Here is a 19393-nt window from a genome sequence, read left to right on the forward strand (position 1 = left end):
TCATGCCATCTTTGAGAGCACACTTGAGACAGAAAGCGAAATGGCTGGAATTTAATGGGGAGAAATTTAGCAAACGAACGGAGAGAGACGAATAATTGATGGAGCATGGTTGCTTCTGTGTGTTGTTAGATGAGGGGAAATCGATGGTGAGAGCGCGCCCAATACAAGCATTGTATCGACTGGTAAATGGAGATGTCAGTTGGCCACATACATATCTTTTTTCGAAAAGGGGTGCTTTATTACTTAAAAGGTTTAAGCATTACACCCGGCCTCTGCATAACTATGATGCACACAGCCAAACAAGTTCTCTCACACAAACGAAAATTAAGAAGGCGAAATACAAAGAAACAGAGTATGTATAACGCCTAAAGCGGAGGTGGGCCAATCCTAAGATCATGCTGCCACCCATGTTGGGTAAAAGTATCCTCGCCGTATCCTCCAATCGTGTACACACCTCCGTAAACAGGCCTTGATTCTCCACACGTTGTAGAGAGGACCATAAACGAAGAGTCCCGGTACACCTGTAGATAACCTGCATCAGAGAAGTACTTTTATCGTTAAACACCTTATCATTTCTACATAGCCAAAGCGACCAAATAACGGCAAGCGCTCCCACCCTAAGAATAGTTCTGAACCTGTAATCTATCCCATGTAACCAGTTGCCAAATACATTAGCAACACTACAAGGAGGATACAAGCCAGAAGCTATCTGGATGACTGACCATATAGAACGAGCCAATTTGCATTGGAAGAATAAATGTTTTATTGTCTCATCATGATGACAAAAGACACATTGCGGGCTTCCATGCCAATTTCTCTTAATAAGGTTATCTTTAGTAAGAATGACTCCGCGACGAAGATACCATGCAAAGATTTTATTCTTTAGAGGTATCTTCATCTTCCAGATCTTCTTATTATTATCAACTGGCACATCAGACTGGATTAACGCTCTGTACATAGACTCCACTGAGAATTGTCCATTCCCATGTAGGTTCCATCGAAATACATCAGACCCATGTGACAAATGCATCATGGACAAACGCTGGAGCAGAATATACCATGATACATATCTTTTGCGTTGTGTTCAATGTAAGACATATTGATAAATGCTGGTCTGGTGGATACTGGGAGGTTCTGATAGACTGATACATATGTTTGAGCTGAATAGGTGCATGCATATAAAAATAAAATGAAAAAACGGCGCATGTGGGTATTTTTCTATTTGAATCCATCATCATAGTTAGCACTTTTACTGAAAGTAGTATGATTTAGAGTCTGGAGTGCACTGTCGGAATGTGTGCATGGTTTTGCAGATCCTTCATGCCAGGATTCATCTTTACACTTTTTAAATGAAAATGATAGGGATCATATTTATTGATCTTGCATGTGTTCTCCAAAAGTACAATCATACCACTTTTCTGAATAGATGACGTGAAAATTAGGAAGCTTCTTTTTCATTATTCTGTTACTGTTTCCCTATAAGTGAATGATATCAGTCTTTTTTGTCTCCTTTCCCCACTCATGTACACCTTTTTTGTTTCACATACACCTTCACTCATATTGGCTTTCTTTAATATTACCTATCTGTTTATTTTTGTAGAGTTTATTGCTTCATATCAAAACTGTTGATGCAGATGATACATTATGGACGGGCGGACCTGGTAATTATACAAACCCCCAAGCACCTACTGTTCTTTCTGAAGTAAGGAGCCTTGTTGATAAGGGACTGTACCCTGAAGCTACAGCTGTTGCTTATGGCCTGTCTGGTGACGAGACGCAGGTACACATTTCATTTTAGGTTGATGGAAGAGTTGTGCTGCTATATCGACGTTGAAACATTGCTCTATGTTTTAACTGTAGAGTTACCAGCCTCTCGGTGATATTGATCTTGCCTTTGGTGAGCATATCAAGTATACAAATTATAAAAGATACCTTGATTTGGAATCTGCAACAGTTAATGTCACATACAGTGTTGGGGAAGTATTGTACTCAAGGGAACACTTCTCCTCAAATCCACATCAAGTAATCGCGACTAAAATCTCTGCAAACAAACCAGGAGCTGTCTCCTGTACAGTATCTTTAGCTACACCACTAGATCACCGGATTCGTGTAACAGATGCAAATGAAATAATCATGGAGGGTAGCTGCCCAGGAGAAAAGCCCGCTGGAGATGACAATGCATCTGATCATCCTCCGGGGATGAAATTTTGTGCTATTCTCTACCTGCTGACGAGTGGTGCCAATGGCCAAGTGCAAGTATTAAATGATAAGATGCTGAAACTTGATGGTGCCGACTCAGCAGTTTTGCTCCTTGCAGCTGCAACCTCATTTGAAGGGCCATTTGTCAAGCCTTCTGAATCTACACTTGATCCAGTGACATCAGCATTCACAACATTAAATATGGCTAGGAGCATGTCATATGCACAGCTAAAAGCTTATCACATGGATGATTACCAAAGTCTTTTCCAGCGCGTGTCCTTGCAACTTTCACGAGGCTCTAATGGTGTACTTGGAGGTAGCACTTTGGCTCACTTACCTGAGAATATCTCTCAGGATGCTGAGGTATCTGATTGCACTGTACCGATGGTTGACTGTTCAAGGTTAAACGAGCTTAATAATTCAGAGAAGCCTACTGTAGACCGAATTATAAGTTTTAGACATGATGAAGATCCTTCTCTGGTAGAACTTCTGTTTCAGTTTGGGCGCTATCTACTCATTTCTTGTTCGAGGCCTGGAACTCAGGTTTCCAATCTGCAAGGAATATGGAACAACGAGACTAATGCACCATGGGGGTATGTTTTTATAACATATCTTGTCTTGTTTTGTTGCTTATGCCAGCTATATATCTTGGGTTATTATTTTTTAGACTATTGAATAAGAAAACGGCTGCAACTGTTTGTCTGGGTCACACTTTGTAGAACTTGTGTATTCAGAGCATACGTCATTTAAATATCATCCTAATGGGGTCACAAACGACCAACTCTGTGAAATGGATTGTCTTTGCATGCAGTCTGGTGTTACATGACCATTTTTGCTATGGCGAGCAATAAATTTTAGAAGTTTGAAAAGTCTCATAACAATCCGTAGCTGTTCTGTATCAAAATGAGGAAAATATAAGTGGAAAACATGACAAGTGGCCCTTTCTCTTAATATGTTTTAAAATTATCATGTATAAGTTAATCTAATTTGCACATTTTACAAGTTAAGACTAGTCTTTCTTTTGAACTGAAGAGACTGGCCTTTGGCTTCAGTTTTAAGGTTTAAAGCTGTATTCATTTTTCTGTAGATTAATTAAGGATTCTCGTGTACACACATTGTGATCCTATTACTTGCAAAAGTAACACACATTTGGCCTTTTCGATGCAAAGACACCGAAGTAATTGAGGCCAACATTTTGTGTATCCAGTTGATGTTAATACATACAGGCATGCTCATTCCCATAAACACATTGGATAATCAGTTACCAAATAACCATATTGATTAACGCTCATATTCCCATTATTTTTATGTTATATTAGGCACATGGATTGACACGGCATGACAAAACACTGAATACATATAAAGAAAGCCACAAAAGATTTAAATTCCCCTCATTAGTTTCTCAAATATAGGTTTTGGGATTCTTTATACAAAAAATGTAACTTGAATTATTTTTTATGATGTCAATAAAAATGTAACTTGAATATTTGGGAAGGTGATAATTTAGTATATTTTTCCTTAATTTCTGTTGCATTCTGAACAGTTGATCTACTAAATGGGTATCCATCTTTTATTCAAGTAAATTTTGTTGTGGGTAATACTGATTCTCTTGCCATTTGTAGCAACTTAATGCTGAATTTACTGCAGCAAATACCTTAGTGTCTGTAATGTAAGTTACTCCCTCCGTCCCATAATATAAGAACGTTTTTGACACTAGTGAGAGGGAGTATTTGAGAGTATATTGATGATAGTCCTATTTACACTATTTTCTGGCAGTCCAAGTTTGATAACAATGTCATTCCTTTCACTTTCCAGTACAGCTCCCCATCCAAATATAAATCTTCAAATGAATTACTGGCCATCACTTCCTTGCAACCTTAGTGAATGCCAAGACCCACTATTCGACTTCATTGGATCCCTTTCGGTCAATGGGGCTAAGACGGCAAAAGTAAGTCTACTTTCATAAAAGAGCATCTCTGGAAACTGTGTGTTCTCTACCCTGTATACTCGTGAGTGTTCCGACATATCTTTCTACTTTCTAGTGAATTAAACTTTTATGAATACTATTTCTTGTGGCCATGGCCCATAGCCTTGGATCCTACTCCTAGGCCTGACAACGGAGGAGTAGCAGTGATGCTACTAGAAGCTTGGGACCTGCCAGTTTGCACAAGGGGCAATAGTTAGCTGTGCAGTTTCTTCTTTCTATAGGATTTTGATTGCATATGTACATGTCTATAATCTGTCCCTTTGGCCCAATAGCAATACAAAGGTCGTGCTGTTGACAGTCACTACTACATGAGGATGGAAACAGACCAATCTAACAAGGCAATTAGTTATTCAAATATCTGATTTCCACATGATACTGCATGCTACAGTACCACGACGACACTTGCTCCACGACATTATAAGTATATCTAGATGATAGGGTCTTTCCTCAGTTCATTCTTAGTGTCACTGAGTATCGACTATTGAGTATTGACTGTTAACGCGACAACGTAAATGTGAATACAAAATTTGAAGTTTGAGAGGCACTTGCCCTTGATCACTCAAGGATAAAGAATTGCAACTTTGTGCATCTTCTTGATGAATCATTTGGACAACTCTATTTAATGGTTTGTGTATATTAGATTCTTGATGAATTCTACTTCGTGTTTAAACATATTACTTTTTATTTTATTCAGTTTACGTGTTCCAAATGGATTTATAGCAAAGTTTGGAACCTTGTATTTCATGGGAACTTTTTGAGGTGATGGTATGTTTTCTTGACAGGTGAATTACAGAGCTAATGGCTGGGTCAGTCACCAAGTCACAGACTTGTGGGCAAAAACATCACCGGATGCTGGTGATCCTTCATGGGCTCTATGGCCAATGGGTGGGCCATGGCTTGCTACACACCTGTGGGAACACTACAGTTTTACAATGGACAGAGTGAGTGATGACACGGGCATGGAATGCAACGCCATGCAGTACTTGTATGCATTACTTTCTTGTATCACCTTTAAGCACAGACTGTGATCATACGTCATAGGCAGATATGAGAATTACTGTCGCCGATTGCTTATGTTGGAACCTAATCTCCTTTTATGTTTATGTGATTACACTATCTTATCTGAAGAATTGGTGGTAAAAGGTGGGCTTAAACCAAATATGAGGGATAAGGCAAACACTAACAAATTTGGATTAGACAAACTGGTTAACTGTACTAAAAGATAATGATGTTTAGCAGCAATGACTGGTCAAAAGTGTTTAACTATCCTGTTGAATAGATTGTTCGTTCATCTACCTTTTTCATGTGTTCTGATTGATGGATAATGTCGATGTTGTGAATATATGGTGAATTCCATACTGATAGCTTTGCCGCAAAGTGCAAGCTCATCTTCTGGAGATTGGAGAGACATAAATGTGATCTAGACAAAATCTACATCAGATGTGATATTCTGTTCTTTTTTTGCAGGAATTTTTGGAGAGAACAGCGTATCCACTTTTGGAAGGATCTGCCTCCTTTCTGTTGTCCTGGTTGATTGAAGGCCAAGATGGCTATCTGGAGACCAATCCTTCTACTTCCCCAGAGCATTATTTTATTGCTCCGGATGGCAAGAAAGCATCTGTGAGCTATTCAACAACTATGGACATGTCAATTATTAGAGAAGTATTCTCAGCTGTTCTTCTGTCTGCTGATGTAAGTCTTCATTTCTATTTACTGTTGTTGAAAGAGACAGGTTTCATTGAATATGCAGATACTTTGGTGATACTATGAATGAAGCATGCAGATTTAAAACGTTATACTAGAGTTATAGTTAAGTCTTATCATTCTAGCATGTATTTATTTGAATGTTTATGTGTTTGAAGTATTCATACGTGTCTTACCAGATTTTAGGAAAATCCAGCACTGATGTGGTTCAGAGGATAAAAGCGGCACTACCAAGGCTCCCGCCAATAAAAATTGGTAGAGATGGTACAATCATGGAATGGGTCTGTATATACTTTTTATTTTTTTATCTCTCATAGTGATTTGCATTGGTCTGTTCAGTTTCATAATACTTGTTTTTTATGCATAGGCACAAGATTTTAAGGATCCCGAACCTCAGCACAGGCATGTATCTCATCTGTTTGGTCTTTATCCTGGACATACCATGACACTTGAGCAAACACCTGACCTCTGCAAAGCTGTAGCCAATACTCTTTATAAAAGAGGTACCTTTTTTGCATATCAAAAGGGCAGTATTCGAATTTTATCCTTATTTGAAGTTATCAGTAAAGTTTGGGTTTGTTTCAAAAGAAAATATGAGCTCAGAGAACTTATAGTTAGATGATGACCTCCCAAGATTCCTTCCCATGACGGTTACTCGATCTTGCACGGGCTCCTTTTTGCTGATCTGAGTCTTTTTTGGATTTTGAGGGTTAACTGTTGTAGATAAGAGGAATGGAAATATAGCACAAAAGAAAAATGAAAAAGGAGGAAGGCCATTCAGTAACATATTGTAATTGCATTCATCAAAAGCAGTATATGTATAAACACAATTGTTTCAGTAGAGGAAAAATACAAACAACCCACAGCGACTTAAAAACCTCTTAAAACAGATGTTGGTTATACACTTATGCAACGGGGGTGCTCAACAATATTCGTAGTAGAAGGATAGCAAGGTTTAATGGGACTGGATCAACCACTGTTGTTCTCATGTAAAATTGAAATAAGCAGCCATGTTCCAAGAGGATAATTCAGCGTTGTCTGTATCAGAAATTTTTAAACTTCTTACAAAGGTTGCTGATCTTATTTTCTCATGGTCATTTTCTTTCAAATGGCAAACAGTCTAGTGGTATTATTAAGTTGATTTTTTTTATGCGGTTTGCTTGCATGACCAGCTGTTATATTCATTTTTCCCACCTTTCAGTTTGCTCTGAAAAATACTGTTATTTTAACAAGTGCATGGCACTGTTAAGAATGTCAAATTTATTGTGTCTAAGGTCAAGGGCTAGCTGTTAGCCATCACTTTCTCTATCTTTGTTGCTTGGCATTGAATTCTCTATATTGTGTAGGTGATAAAGGCCCTGGGTGGTCTACTTCATGGAAGATGGCCCTGTGGGCTCATCTTCACAACAGTAAGCATGCATACAAAATGATTCTGCAGCTAATCACTTTGATAGACCCAAAGCACGAGCATGAAAAGGAAGGAGGTCTATACAGCAATTTGTTCACAGCGCATCCACCATTCCAGATTGATGCAAATTTTGGGTAAACCAGATCACCTTCAACCTAATCAATCATGATCCAATATGTTATCATAGTATGATTACCTTGAATTGTGACACATGAAGTTCCAGCTCTATTTGACAAAACCATTCAATTCACCACAGCCAGCTCTGTTTACCATAGTATGATTACCTCGTGGTGACTCTAAGCTGTAAATTGTTAACCACTTAAAAGAGGTCTAGTAATAGTGACTGCTACTTAACTGCAACGATCGATTCACAAGCATCACAATGATCGTCTTCTCTTGCAGATTCCCAGCTGCATTGTGCGAAATGCTTGTGCAGAGCACCGGGAGTGATCTGTACCTGCTCCCTGCTCTGCCCCGCGACAAGTGGCCCCATGGCAGCGTTAAAGGTTTGAGGGCCCGAGGCGGGTTGACGGTTAACATTTGCTGGAAAGAAGGTAGCCTGCATGAAGCTCTTGTATGGTCTGGCAGCAGCGGGAATTCGCCTGCGCTTGCGAGGATCCACTATGGCGACCATGCTGCCGTGATCAGCGCCTCTCCGGGTCAAGTTTACAGGTTCAACTCGGAGTTGAAGTGCTTGGAGACTTGGCAACTGTGAGAATGTGCGTGTGCTGGTTCTGCAGTCCGAAGGCACAATCTGTTGCGACAAAATTTATTGAATTCTCAGTGAGAACAATTATAGAGCTATCCTAAGGCAGAACCTGTTGTGACAAAATTTACTGAATTCTCAGTGAGAACAATAATACTCTCTTCGTCCCAAAATTGTGATTTGATACTAAAATGTGACTTGATACATTCGTATTTAGACAAATCTAAGACAAGAATTTTGGGACGGAGAGAGTAGTAATGAATGTCTCAGTGTGAACAATAATGGAGCGATGTCGTTAAACCTTTGCGCTGATTAAACTTCTATATTCCATCGAGTTTTCTTGAGTTGTTTTCCCCTTTGAGAAACAACGGGCGCGTGTTGGTTGCCCCTAGAAAAACATATGGTGAACTTGCCCGATGTAGTCGCTTTGCAGCACATATTTTTGAATTTACCAGCCCCACCTGACAGCCATGATGGTGGTCTAAGGTGAGAAGAGGTCACATCAATCCGCGGCGGAGGCGTGGCCGGGTGCTCTGTCCTCGCCAGAGCCGCGGCCTGAGTTGCGCCTTCCAAACTCCCCGGCGTTGAGCCTCGAGCTTGGGCTCGGCAGCCTTGTCCCATCGCCTTCTAGCAGCCATCCTAGCGGAGGCCCCGCAATTCGTATGGTGTCCCGACGAGACTTTTTGCGGCTCGCGGCCCAGATGCTCGTCGCCGGGAATCAGGGCCACGAGGTACTCCCAGCTCCTCCCTTCGACGTAGCACCCGGTAGCAAGATGGCTTTTTTTAATTCGCAGAGAAACACGAGAACTAGTTCATTGTGCTTCTACTACTAGCACATATGCCCGTGCATTGCAACGCGAGAAAAATAATATGCATTTCAAGTTAGTGAAAATTATATGTGCAAGTAAAATTCTGTGTGCACGTAAAAAAGGAACATTTAGCTTCTCGGTTTCGCCGGGTGTGAAGTAATCAATTCGCTATTTTTTCATTCATTGATCGAGGGCATTTAAAAATTTTGTTACGTCGTCGTACGACAAAGAAGACCCATGAACTATTCAATTTACTTTTCCTTTCAACCATGGATATTTTAAGGTATGAAATTTTTGTATATTGTACTCCCTCCGTCCCATAATGTAAGACGTTTTTTCACACTAGTGTAGTGTGAAAAAACGTCTTACATTATGGGACGGAGGGAGTAGAAAGCATGAACCATTTTTAAAGCGTCTTACATTATGGGACGGAGGGAGTAGAAAGTATGAATCATTTTTAAAATCTTGAATAGGATTTTGAAAATTATGTACACTTTTAGGAAAAAACGCAAACGAAATTTGAAACAGGAACATCTTTTAAAACTCACAATCATTTTTTGAAAAAAACAAGTTTTTTTATAAAAACATGGACATTATTTGAATTTGTGCATATTTTTTAAAACAGGAATATATGTTGGGAAATCATAATATTTTTTGAAAATATGTATCTTTTATACGCGAACATTATTTTGAATTGTGAAGATTCACTAAACCAAGAATAGTTTTTGAATTTGGAGCATTTTTTAGAATGCCATTTTATTTTCAGAAATCTCGAACATTTTTTGCAAAATAATAAAACAATTGAAAAAATAGGAAACGTTTTTCAAGTTTCAAATATTTTTCAAAATAGCAACAAAATTTTGGAGTTCTGAACATTTTCCAAAATTTGATTTTTTTTAATTCTTAACGTTTCTTGAGAATTTTAAATTTATGAATTAAATTCTATAAGACAAATAAAGTTGGAATGGAAAAAAGAGATAGGGGAAGGAGAATAAAAATAGACAGAAAACATAGAAACAAAGAAAAACAGGCCATCCCATTATGGGTTGTCCTGTGCTTAGCTCCAACTATTTGTCACCCTGTGCGAAAATAGAATTTTTCTAGCTGTGTGGGTAGAAAAATAAGCCGGCTGACTTCGCTGGGCCACAACTCGCGGCCCATATATAAAATTCTGAAAAAGCCTTTTTGTTTTCTAGCAGACGAATGCATGAGAATTTAGTACCACCTCGGATAGGAAAAAAATCATTTTTACGGTGAACGAATGAAAAAATTGGCGAAACGCACCTTGCTTAATTAGTAGGGGTATAATGGTATAGGTATAGATTTTTGCAATTTTTTGATTCATTTTAGCTAGCTTGCTATGTGTTTTTTTTTGGCGGGAAGCTTACTATGTGTTGTGTGTGCTAATTAGTTTGGTGCGCTAACTAGTTCCGTGCACGAGAAATCGAAAAGTGGATTAGTTGATGTCCAGTAAATGTCAAACTGCCTCACGCAAAACACCTCACTTGCCATTTAAAAACTAACAAACAGGAAAAATATGAATGAAATATAGAAATAATGAGTTCAAATTATTCTTGCCATGTTTTTTATGACGGCAAGTTCACACGTGTCGCCACGGTATTTTTGCAATGTTGTTCTTAGAGGGAACGACAAACTTTGCTATTTTTTTTGGAAATATGTCCAAGAGGCAATAATATTGTATTATTTATTTTCACGTTTATAGTTATGCTATAACTGCTATGATTCTGAAATATGTGATTCGGAAAAAAAGTCATAATCACGTGTGGAATGATAAACGGTAAAACATGATTCCTAGTCTTACCTTTGGGACTAGCTCAAGTGTTGTATGTCAATCATGTTTTTCTGATCTTGAGATTTTGTTAAGTGTAATAATAATCCCAAAACAACATTGAGAGTATGATATTAGAAGAGCGATCATACTGAATTGACCCAACTTGTTTGTTATACTTTGAGATGTAATCTTCACAAGTCAATTGATATAACACAAAGAGCTGATGTATGCTTTAGTTCCTTAGACCATGAGAGTATCCTAGTCACTTCATACCGGACGATGGACTTTTGGGTTGCTCAAACGTCATTTTGTAACACGGTGATCATAACGACAACTTTCAGGTTCATCGAAAAGTGTGACAAGGGACTAGATAGCTCAAGAGTGGGATTTGCTCCTCCGACGATGGAGAGATATTCTTAGGGCCCTCTTGGCGTCACGACATCATCATCAGCTGACGAGACACGATTGACTAGATCACATGGATGCTGGAACATGACAACGAGAAAGAAAAACAAAACTGGTAATGAGGAGACCAGTATAATGAGCATGAGAATGACTCAAGATGATACCGATAAATCTCACCTTAGTTTTTGTAAAGTATCGTGAAGAAAATGGAATAACATATGATAACCAAAGGTTCACTCGAATATCATTTATGTATTCACAGGGGTCAAAATGGATGTCCATGGTTCCGCTATTGATCATTGAATGAAGGCAGTTTCGTTCATGTTTATGTTTTACCAAACCTTATAGGTCACACGCTTGAGGGAATCACGATCTGTTGAGTATTAGTGGACTGAGAGTTATGAGAAAATATTCTCGGAATAGATTTGTGAACATAAGAAATAGTTTTGAGGGAAACCGGAAGCGTTTCAGGGTTACCAAAAAAGTTTCTGGGAATATTGGGTAATACCGGGAAATGATATATAGGCGGAAAATGTTTCCGGAGACATTAAATAAATGATAAAAGGTTCTAATATTGGTTAGAAGGCTTGTAGAATTTATTTAATATCAACATGCTAAAGAAAATACTAAAATGCCTATTAGGGCAGAGTTGGTGCTGAATTGGGAGGTGGAGTTGGACTCCACCACCCTCTAGGCCGGCACAAGGGGAGGGGAAACCCTTCCCCAAGTCGGCCACCCCTCCCACTCCCCTCAACCTATATATACTAGAGGATTTTGTGTTGGGGAATGCGGTAATTTCAAAAAAATCCATACGATCACGCAAGATCTATCTAGGTGATGCATAGCAACGAGAAGGGAGAGTGTGTTCACGTACCCTCGTAGACCGAAAGCGGAAGCGTTTAAGTAACGCGGTTGATGTAGTCGAACATCTTCGCGATCCAACCGATCAAGTACCGAACGCACGACACCTCCGCGATCTACACACGTTCAGCTCGGTGACGTCCCTCGAACTCTAGATCCAGCTGAGGCCGAGGGAGAGTTCCGTCAGCACGACGGCATGGTGACGGTGATGATGAAGTTACCGGCGCAGGGCTTCGCCTAAGCACTACGACGATATGACCGAGGTGGAAAACTGTGAAGGGGGGCACCGCACACGGCTAAAGATCAACTTGTGTCATTGGGGTGCTCCCCTCCCCGTATATAAAGGAGGGAGGGAGGAGGCGGCCGGCCTAGGGGGCGCGCCAAGCATAGGGAGACCTACTAGGACTCCCAAGTCCTAGTAGGATTCCCTTTCCTATTCGAAGTAGGAGAGAAGGAAAAAGAGGGAGAGGGAGAAGGAAAGGGGGGCTGCGCCCCCACCCCTTGTCCAATTCTGTTTGGGCAGGGGGGAGGCGCGCGCCACCTCTTGGCCCTTCTCTCCTCTCTCTGCTAAAGCCCAATAAGGCCCATTACTTCTCCCGGTGAATTCCCGTAACTCCTCGGTACTCCGAAAAATACCCGAATCACTCGGAACTCTTCCGATGTCCGAATATAGCCTTCCAATATATCGATCTTTACATCTCGACCATTTCGAGACTCCTCGTCATGTCCGTGATCTTAGTCGGGACTCCAAACAACCTTCGGTACATCAAATCACATAAACTCATAATACCAATCGTCATCGAACGTTAAACATGCGGACCCTACGGGTTCGAGAACTATGTAGACATGATGGAGACACATCTCCGGTAAATAACCAATAGCGGAACCTGGATGCTCATATTGGTTCCTACATATTCTACGAAGATCTTTATCGGTCAAACCGCATAACAACATATGTTGTTCCCTTTGTCATCGGTATGTTACTTGCCTGAGATTCGATCGTCGGTATCATCATACCTAGTTCAATCTCGTTACCGGAAAGTCTGTTTACTCGTTCCGTAATGCTTCATCCCGCAACTAACTCATTAGTCTCATTGCTTGCAAGGCTTATAGTGATGAGCATTACCGAGAGGGCCCAAGATACCTCTCCGATACACGGAGTGACAAATCCTAATCTCAATCTATGCCAACCCAACAAACACCTTCAGAGACACCTGTAGAGCATCTTTATAATCACCCAGTTACGTTGTGACGTTTGATAACACACAAGGTGTTCCTCCGGTATTCGGGAGTTGCATAATCTCATAGTCTTAGGAACATGTATAAGTCATGAAGAAAGAAGTAGCAATGAAACTGTAACGATCATAATGCTAAGCTAACGGGTGGGTCATGTCCATCACATCATTATCCTAATGATGTGATCACATTCGTCAAATGACAACACATGTCTATGGTTAGGAAACATAACCATCTTTGATTAACGAGCTAGTCAAGTAGAGGCATACTAGGGACAATATGTTTTGTCTATGTATTCACACATGTACTAAGTTTCCGGTTAATACAATTCTAGCATGAATAATAAATATTTATCATGGTTCCTTCAGTCTCTAGGGCATATTTCCTTCAGTCTCCCACTTGCACTAGAGTCAATAATCTAGTTCACATCGCCATGTGATTTAACATCAATAGTTCACATCTGTATGTGATTAACATCCATAGTTCACATCGCCATGTGACCAACAACCAAAGGGTTTACTAGAGTCAATAATCTAGTTCACATTGCTATGTGATTAACACACAAAGAGTACTAAGGTGTGATCATGTTTTGCTTGTGAGAGAAGTTTAGTCGACGTGTCTGTCACATTCAGAGCCGTATGTATTTTGCAAATATTCTATGTCTACAATGCTCTACATAGAGATACTCTAGCTAATTGCTCCCACTTTCAATATGTATCCAGATTGAGACTTAGAGTCATCTGGATCAGTGTAAAAGCTTGCATCGACGTAACCCTTTACGACGAACTCTTTATCACCCCCATCACCGAGAAACATTTCCTTAGTCTCACTAAGGATAATTTTGACTGCTGTCCAGTGATCTACTCCTAGATCACTATTGTACCCCTTTGCCAAACTCATGGCAAGGTACACAATAGGTCTAGTACACAACATAGCATACTTTATAGAACCTATGGCTGAGTGAAACGTCCATTTTGCATCATGCTTTTGTATAAACATTTATTGCATTATGAGTTGTTATTACACATTATGTCACAATACTTATGGCTATTCTCTCTTATTTTACAAGGTTTATCATGAAGAGGGAGAATGCCGGCAGCTGGAATTCTGGCTGGAAAAGGAGCAAATATTGGAAACCTATTCTGCACAGCTCCAAAAATCTTGAAACTCCACGGAAGTTACTTTTGGAATTAATAAGAATTTCTGAGCGAAGAAAATACCAAAGGGGCCCACACCCTGGCCAGGAGGGTGGGGGCGCCCCCCCCCCTTACTGGGCACCCCCCTATCTCCTGGGCCCCCTGGCGGCCCTCCGATGCCCATCTTCTGCTATATGAAGGCTTTTACCCTGAAAAAAATCATAAGCAAGCTTACGGGACGAAACTCCGCTGCCACGAGGCGGAACCTTGGCGGAACCAATCTAGGGCTCCGGCGGAGCTGTTCTGCCGGGGAAACTTCCCTCCGGGAGGGGGAAATCATCACCGTCATCATCACCAACGATCCTCTCACCAGGAGGGGGTCAATCTCCATCAACATCTTCACCAGCACCATCTCCTCTCAAAATCCTAGTTCATCTCTTGTATCCAATCTTGTATCAAAACCACAAATTGGTACCTATCGGTTGCTAGTAGTGTTGATTACTCCTTGTAGTTGATGCCAATTGGTTTACTTGGTGGAAGATCATATGTTCAGATCCTTAATGCATATTAATACTCCTCTGATCATGAACATGAATATGCTTTGTGAGTAGTTACGTTTGTTCCTGAGGACATGGGTGAAGTCTTGCTATTAGTAGTCATGTGAATTTGGTATTCGTTCGATATTTTGATGAGATGTATGTTGTCTATCCTCTAGTGGTGTTATGTGAACGTCGACTACATGACACTTCACCATTATTTGGGCCTAGAGGAAGGCATTGGGAAGTAATAAGTAGATGATGGGTTGCTAGAGTGACAGAAGCTTAAACCCTAGTTTATGTGTTGCTTCGTAAGGGGTTGATTTGGATCCACTAGTTTCATGCTATGGTTAGGTTTACCTTAATACTTCTTTTGTAGTTGCGGATGATTGCAATAGGGGTTAATCATAAGTGGGATGCTTGTCCAAGTAAGGGCAGTACCCAAGCACCGGTCCACCCACATACCAAATTATCAAAGTACCGAACGCGAATCATATGAGCGTGATGAAAACTAGCTTGATGATAATTCCCATGTATCATCTAGAGAGCTTTTCTCATTATAAGAAATTGTCCAGGCTTGTCATTGCTTGTTACCCGTTACAAATTATCTTATCACAAAACTATCTGTTACCTACAATTTCAGTGCTTGTAGAGAATACCTTACTGAAAACCGCTTGTCATTTCCTTCTGCTCCTTGTTGGGTTCGACACTCTTACTTATCAAAAGGACTACGATAGATCCCCTATACTTGTGGGTCATCACTGAGACATAGGGAATGACTTTCATTCTCTTCTATCTTCTATCATGGTCAGGCTTTGAGTCTTACTCGACTTAACACCTTGTAACACAGACAAGAACTAACTCCTTCTTTGACTCATCCATTTTAAACTCTTTCAAAAACTTGTCAAGGTATTTACTCATTGAAAAATCTTATCAAGCGTCTCGATCTATCTCTATAGATCTTGATGCCCAATATGGAAGCAACTTCACCGAGGTCTTTCATTGAAAAAATCTTATTCAAGTATCCCTTTATGCTATCCAGAATTCTATATCATTTCCAATCAACAATATGTCATCCACATATAATATTAGAAATGCTACAGATCTCCCACTCAATTTCTTGTAAATACAGGCTTCACCGCAAGTCTGTATAAAACCATATGCTTTGATCACACTATCAAAGCGTTTATTCCAACTCCGAGAGGCTTGCACCAGTCCATAAATGGATCGCTGGAGCTTGCACACTTTGTTAGCACACTTTGGATCGACAAAACCTTCTGGTTGCATCATATACAACTCTTCTTCCAGAAATCCATTCAGGAATGCAGTTTTGACATCCATCTGCCCGATTTCATAAAATATGGCAATTGCTAACATGATTCGGACGGATTTAAGCATCGCTACAGTTGACAAAATCTCATTGTAGTCGACACCTTGAACTTGTCGAAACCTTTTGTGACAAGTCGAGCTTTGTAGATATTAACACTACTATCAGCGTCCGTCTTCCTCATGAAGATCCATTTATTCTTAATGGCTTTCCGATCATCAGGCAAGTCCACCAAAGTCCACACTTTGTCCTCATACATGGATCCCATCTCAGATTTCATGGCCTCAAGCCAATTCACGGAATCTGGGCTCATCATCGCTTCCTCATAGTCCGTAGGTTTATCATGGTCTAGTAACATGACTTCTAGAATAGGATTATCGTACCACTCTAGTGCGGATCGTACTCTGCTTGACCTACGAGGTTCGGCAGTAACTTGATCTGAAGCTTCATGATCATCATCGTTAGCTTCCTCACTAATTGGTGTAGGAATCACTAGAACTAATTTCTGTGATGAACTACTTTCCAATTCGGGAGAAGGTACAATTACCTCATCAAGTTCTACTTTCCTCCCACTCACTTCTTTCGAGATAAACTCCTTCTCTAGAAAGGATCCATTTTTAGAAACAAAGATTTTGCCTTCGGATCTGTGATAGAAGGTGTACCCAAAAATTTTCTTTGGTTATCCTATGAAGACGCACTTCTCCGATTTGGGTTCGAGCTTATCAGGTTGAAGCTTTTTCACATAAGCATCACAGCCCCAAACTTTAAGAAACAACAACTTTGGTTTCTTGCTAAACCACAGTTCATAAGGCGTCGTCTCAACGGATTTTGATGGTGCCCTGTTTAAAGTGAATGCAGCCGTCTCTAATGCATGACCCCAAAAGGATAGTGGTAAATTGGTAAGAGACATCATAGATCGCACCATTCCAATAAAGTGCAGTTACGATGTTTGGACACACCACTACGCTGTGGTGTTCCATGTGGCATGAGCTGTGAAACTATTCATCATTATTTTAAATGAAGACCAAACTCGTAACTCAAATATTCACCTCCATGATCAGATCGTAGAAACTTTATTTTCTTGTTATGATGATTTTCCACTTCACTTTGAAATTCTTTGAATTTTTCAAAAGTTTCAGACTTATGCTTCATTAAGTAGATATAAACATATATGCTCAAATTATCTGTGAAGGTAAGAAAATAACGATACCCGCCACGAGCCTCAACACTCATTGGACCGCATACATCGGTGTGTATTATTTCCAATAAGTTAGTAGCTCGTCCCATTGTTCTAGAGAACAGAGTTTTAGTCATCTTGCCCATAAGGCACGGTCCGCAAACATCAAACAATTCCAAAAGTCCATCTTTATGGAATTTCTTTATGTGCTTTACACCGATATGACCCAAACGGTAGTGCCACAAACAAGTTGCACTATCATTATCAACTTTGCATCTTTTGGCATCAATATGAATATATGTATTACCACGATCGAGATTCAGTAAACCATCAACTTTGGGTGTATGATCATAGAAGGTTTTATTCATGTAAACAGAATAACAATTATTCTCTGTCTTAAATGAATAACCGTATTGCAACAAACATGATCTAATCATATTCATGCTCAACGCAAACGCCAAATAACATTTATTTAGGTTCAACACTAATCCCGAAAGTATAGGGAGTTTGCGATGATGATCATATCATTCTTGGAACCACTTCCAACATACATCGTCACTTCATCCTTAACTAGTCTCTATTTATTATGTAACTCCTGTTTCGAGTTACTAATCCTAGCAACCGAACAAGTATCGAATACCTAGGGGCTATTATGAACACTAGCAAGGTACACATCAATAACCTGTATATCAAATATACCTTTGTTCACTTTGCCATCCCTCTTTTCCACCAAATATTTGGGGTAGTTCCGCTTCCAGTGACCATTTCCTTTGCAGTAGAAGCACTCAGTTTCAGGCTTAGGTCTAGCTTTGGGCTTCTTCATGGGAGTGACAACTTGCTTGCCATTCTTTTTGTAGTTCCCTTTCTTTCCCTTTGCCCTTTTCTTGAAACTAGTGGTCTTGTCAATCATCAATACTTGATACTTTACTTGATTTCTACCTTCGTCGATTTCAGCATCACGAAGAGCTCGGGAATCATTTTCATCATCCCTTGCATACTATAGTTCATCATGAAGTTCCAGTAACTTGGTGATGGCGACTAGAGAACTCTATCAATCACTATCTTATCTGTAATATTAACTCCCACTTGATTCAAATGATTGTAGTACCCAGACATTTTGAGCACATGCTCACTAGCTGAGCAATTCTCCTCCATGTTTTAGGCGAAGTACTTGTCAGAGGTCTCATACCTCTTGACACGGGCATGAGTTTGAAATACAAATTTCAGCTCTTGGAACATCTCATATGCTCTGTGGCATTCAAAACGTTTTTTGAAGTCCCGGTTCTAAGCCGTAAAGCATGGTGCACTAAACTATCAAGTAGTCATCATATTGAGCTAGCCAAACGTTCATAACGTCTGCATCTGCTCCTGCAATAGGCCTGTCACTTAGCGGTGCATCAAGGACATAATTCTTCTGTGCAGCAATGAGGATAAACCTCAGATTATGGACCCAGACCGCATCATTGCTACTATCATCTTTCAACTTAGTTTTCTCTAGGAACATAAAAAACATAGGGAAGCTACAACACGAGCTATTGGTCTACAACATAATTTGCAAAATACTACCAGGACTAAGTTCATGATAAATTAAAGTTCAATTAATCATATTACTTAAGAACTCCCACTTAGATAGACATCCCTCCAGTCATCTAAATGATCACGTGATCCAAATCAAGTAAACCATGTCCGATCATCACGTGAGATGGAGTAGTTTTCAATGGTGAACATCTCTATGTTGATCATATCTACTATATGATTCACGCTCGACCTTTCGGTCTCCAGTGTTCCGAGGCCATATCTGCATATGCTAGGCTCGTCAAGTTTAACCCGAGTATTCTGCGTGTGCAAAACTGGCTTGCACCCATTGTATGTGAACGTGGTGTCTCAGCATAAAGGACTGTCACAACGGTGCGTACTCAGGGAGAACATTTATACCTTGAAATTTAGTAAGGGATCATCTTATAATGCTACCGCCGTATGCTACGTCTTGAGCTTGCGTTGGTTTTCCTTGAAGAGGAAAGGGTGATGCATCAATAGTAGCGTAAGTATTTCCCTCAGTTTTTGAGAACCAAGGTATCAATCCAGTAGGAGGCTCCTCAGAAGTCCCACG

The 19393-nt window shown here is 40.0% G+C and overlaps 1 protein-coding gene across 2 annotated transcripts in view; it reads left to right on the top strand.

The window, feature by feature from the left end:
* LOC119291272 (alpha-L-fucosidase 2-like) overlaps nt 1-8332 on the top strand; it is a 9274-nt gene extending 942 nt beyond the window's left edge. Inside the window, exons 2-11 of one of the 2 annotated variants that reach the window (XM_037570003.1) lie at nt 992-1089; nt 1601-1780; nt 1861-2792; nt 4015-4147; nt 4969-5127; nt 5654-5878; nt 6070-6171; nt 6258-6393; nt 7237-7432; nt 7701-8332. In XM_037570003.1, the coding sequence (XP_037425900.1) occupies nt 992-1089; nt 1601-1780; nt 1861-2792; nt 4015-4147; nt 4969-5127; nt 5654-5878; nt 6070-6171; nt 6258-6393; nt 7237-7432; nt 7701-8013 (2474 nt within the window). In that variant the 3' untranslated portion in view covers nt 8014-8332. The remainder of the gene's footprint in view (nt 1-991; nt 1090-1600; nt 1781-1860; nt 2793-4014; nt 4148-4968; nt 5128-5653; nt 5879-6069; nt 6172-6257; nt 6394-7236; nt 7433-7700) is intronic. The other variant, XM_037570004.1, reaches the window with a different exon arrangement.
* The last annotated feature ends 11061 nt before the right edge of the window (nt 8333-19393 follow it).

The sequence above is a fragment of the Triticum dicoccoides genome, chromosome 4B (assembly GCF_002162155.2).
Source record: "Triticum dicoccoides isolate Atlit2015 ecotype Zavitan chromosome 4B, WEW_v2.0, whole genome shotgun sequence".
NCBI classification, from domain to species: domain Eukaryota; kingdom Viridiplantae; phylum Streptophyta; class Magnoliopsida; order Poales; family Poaceae; genus Triticum; species Triticum dicoccoides.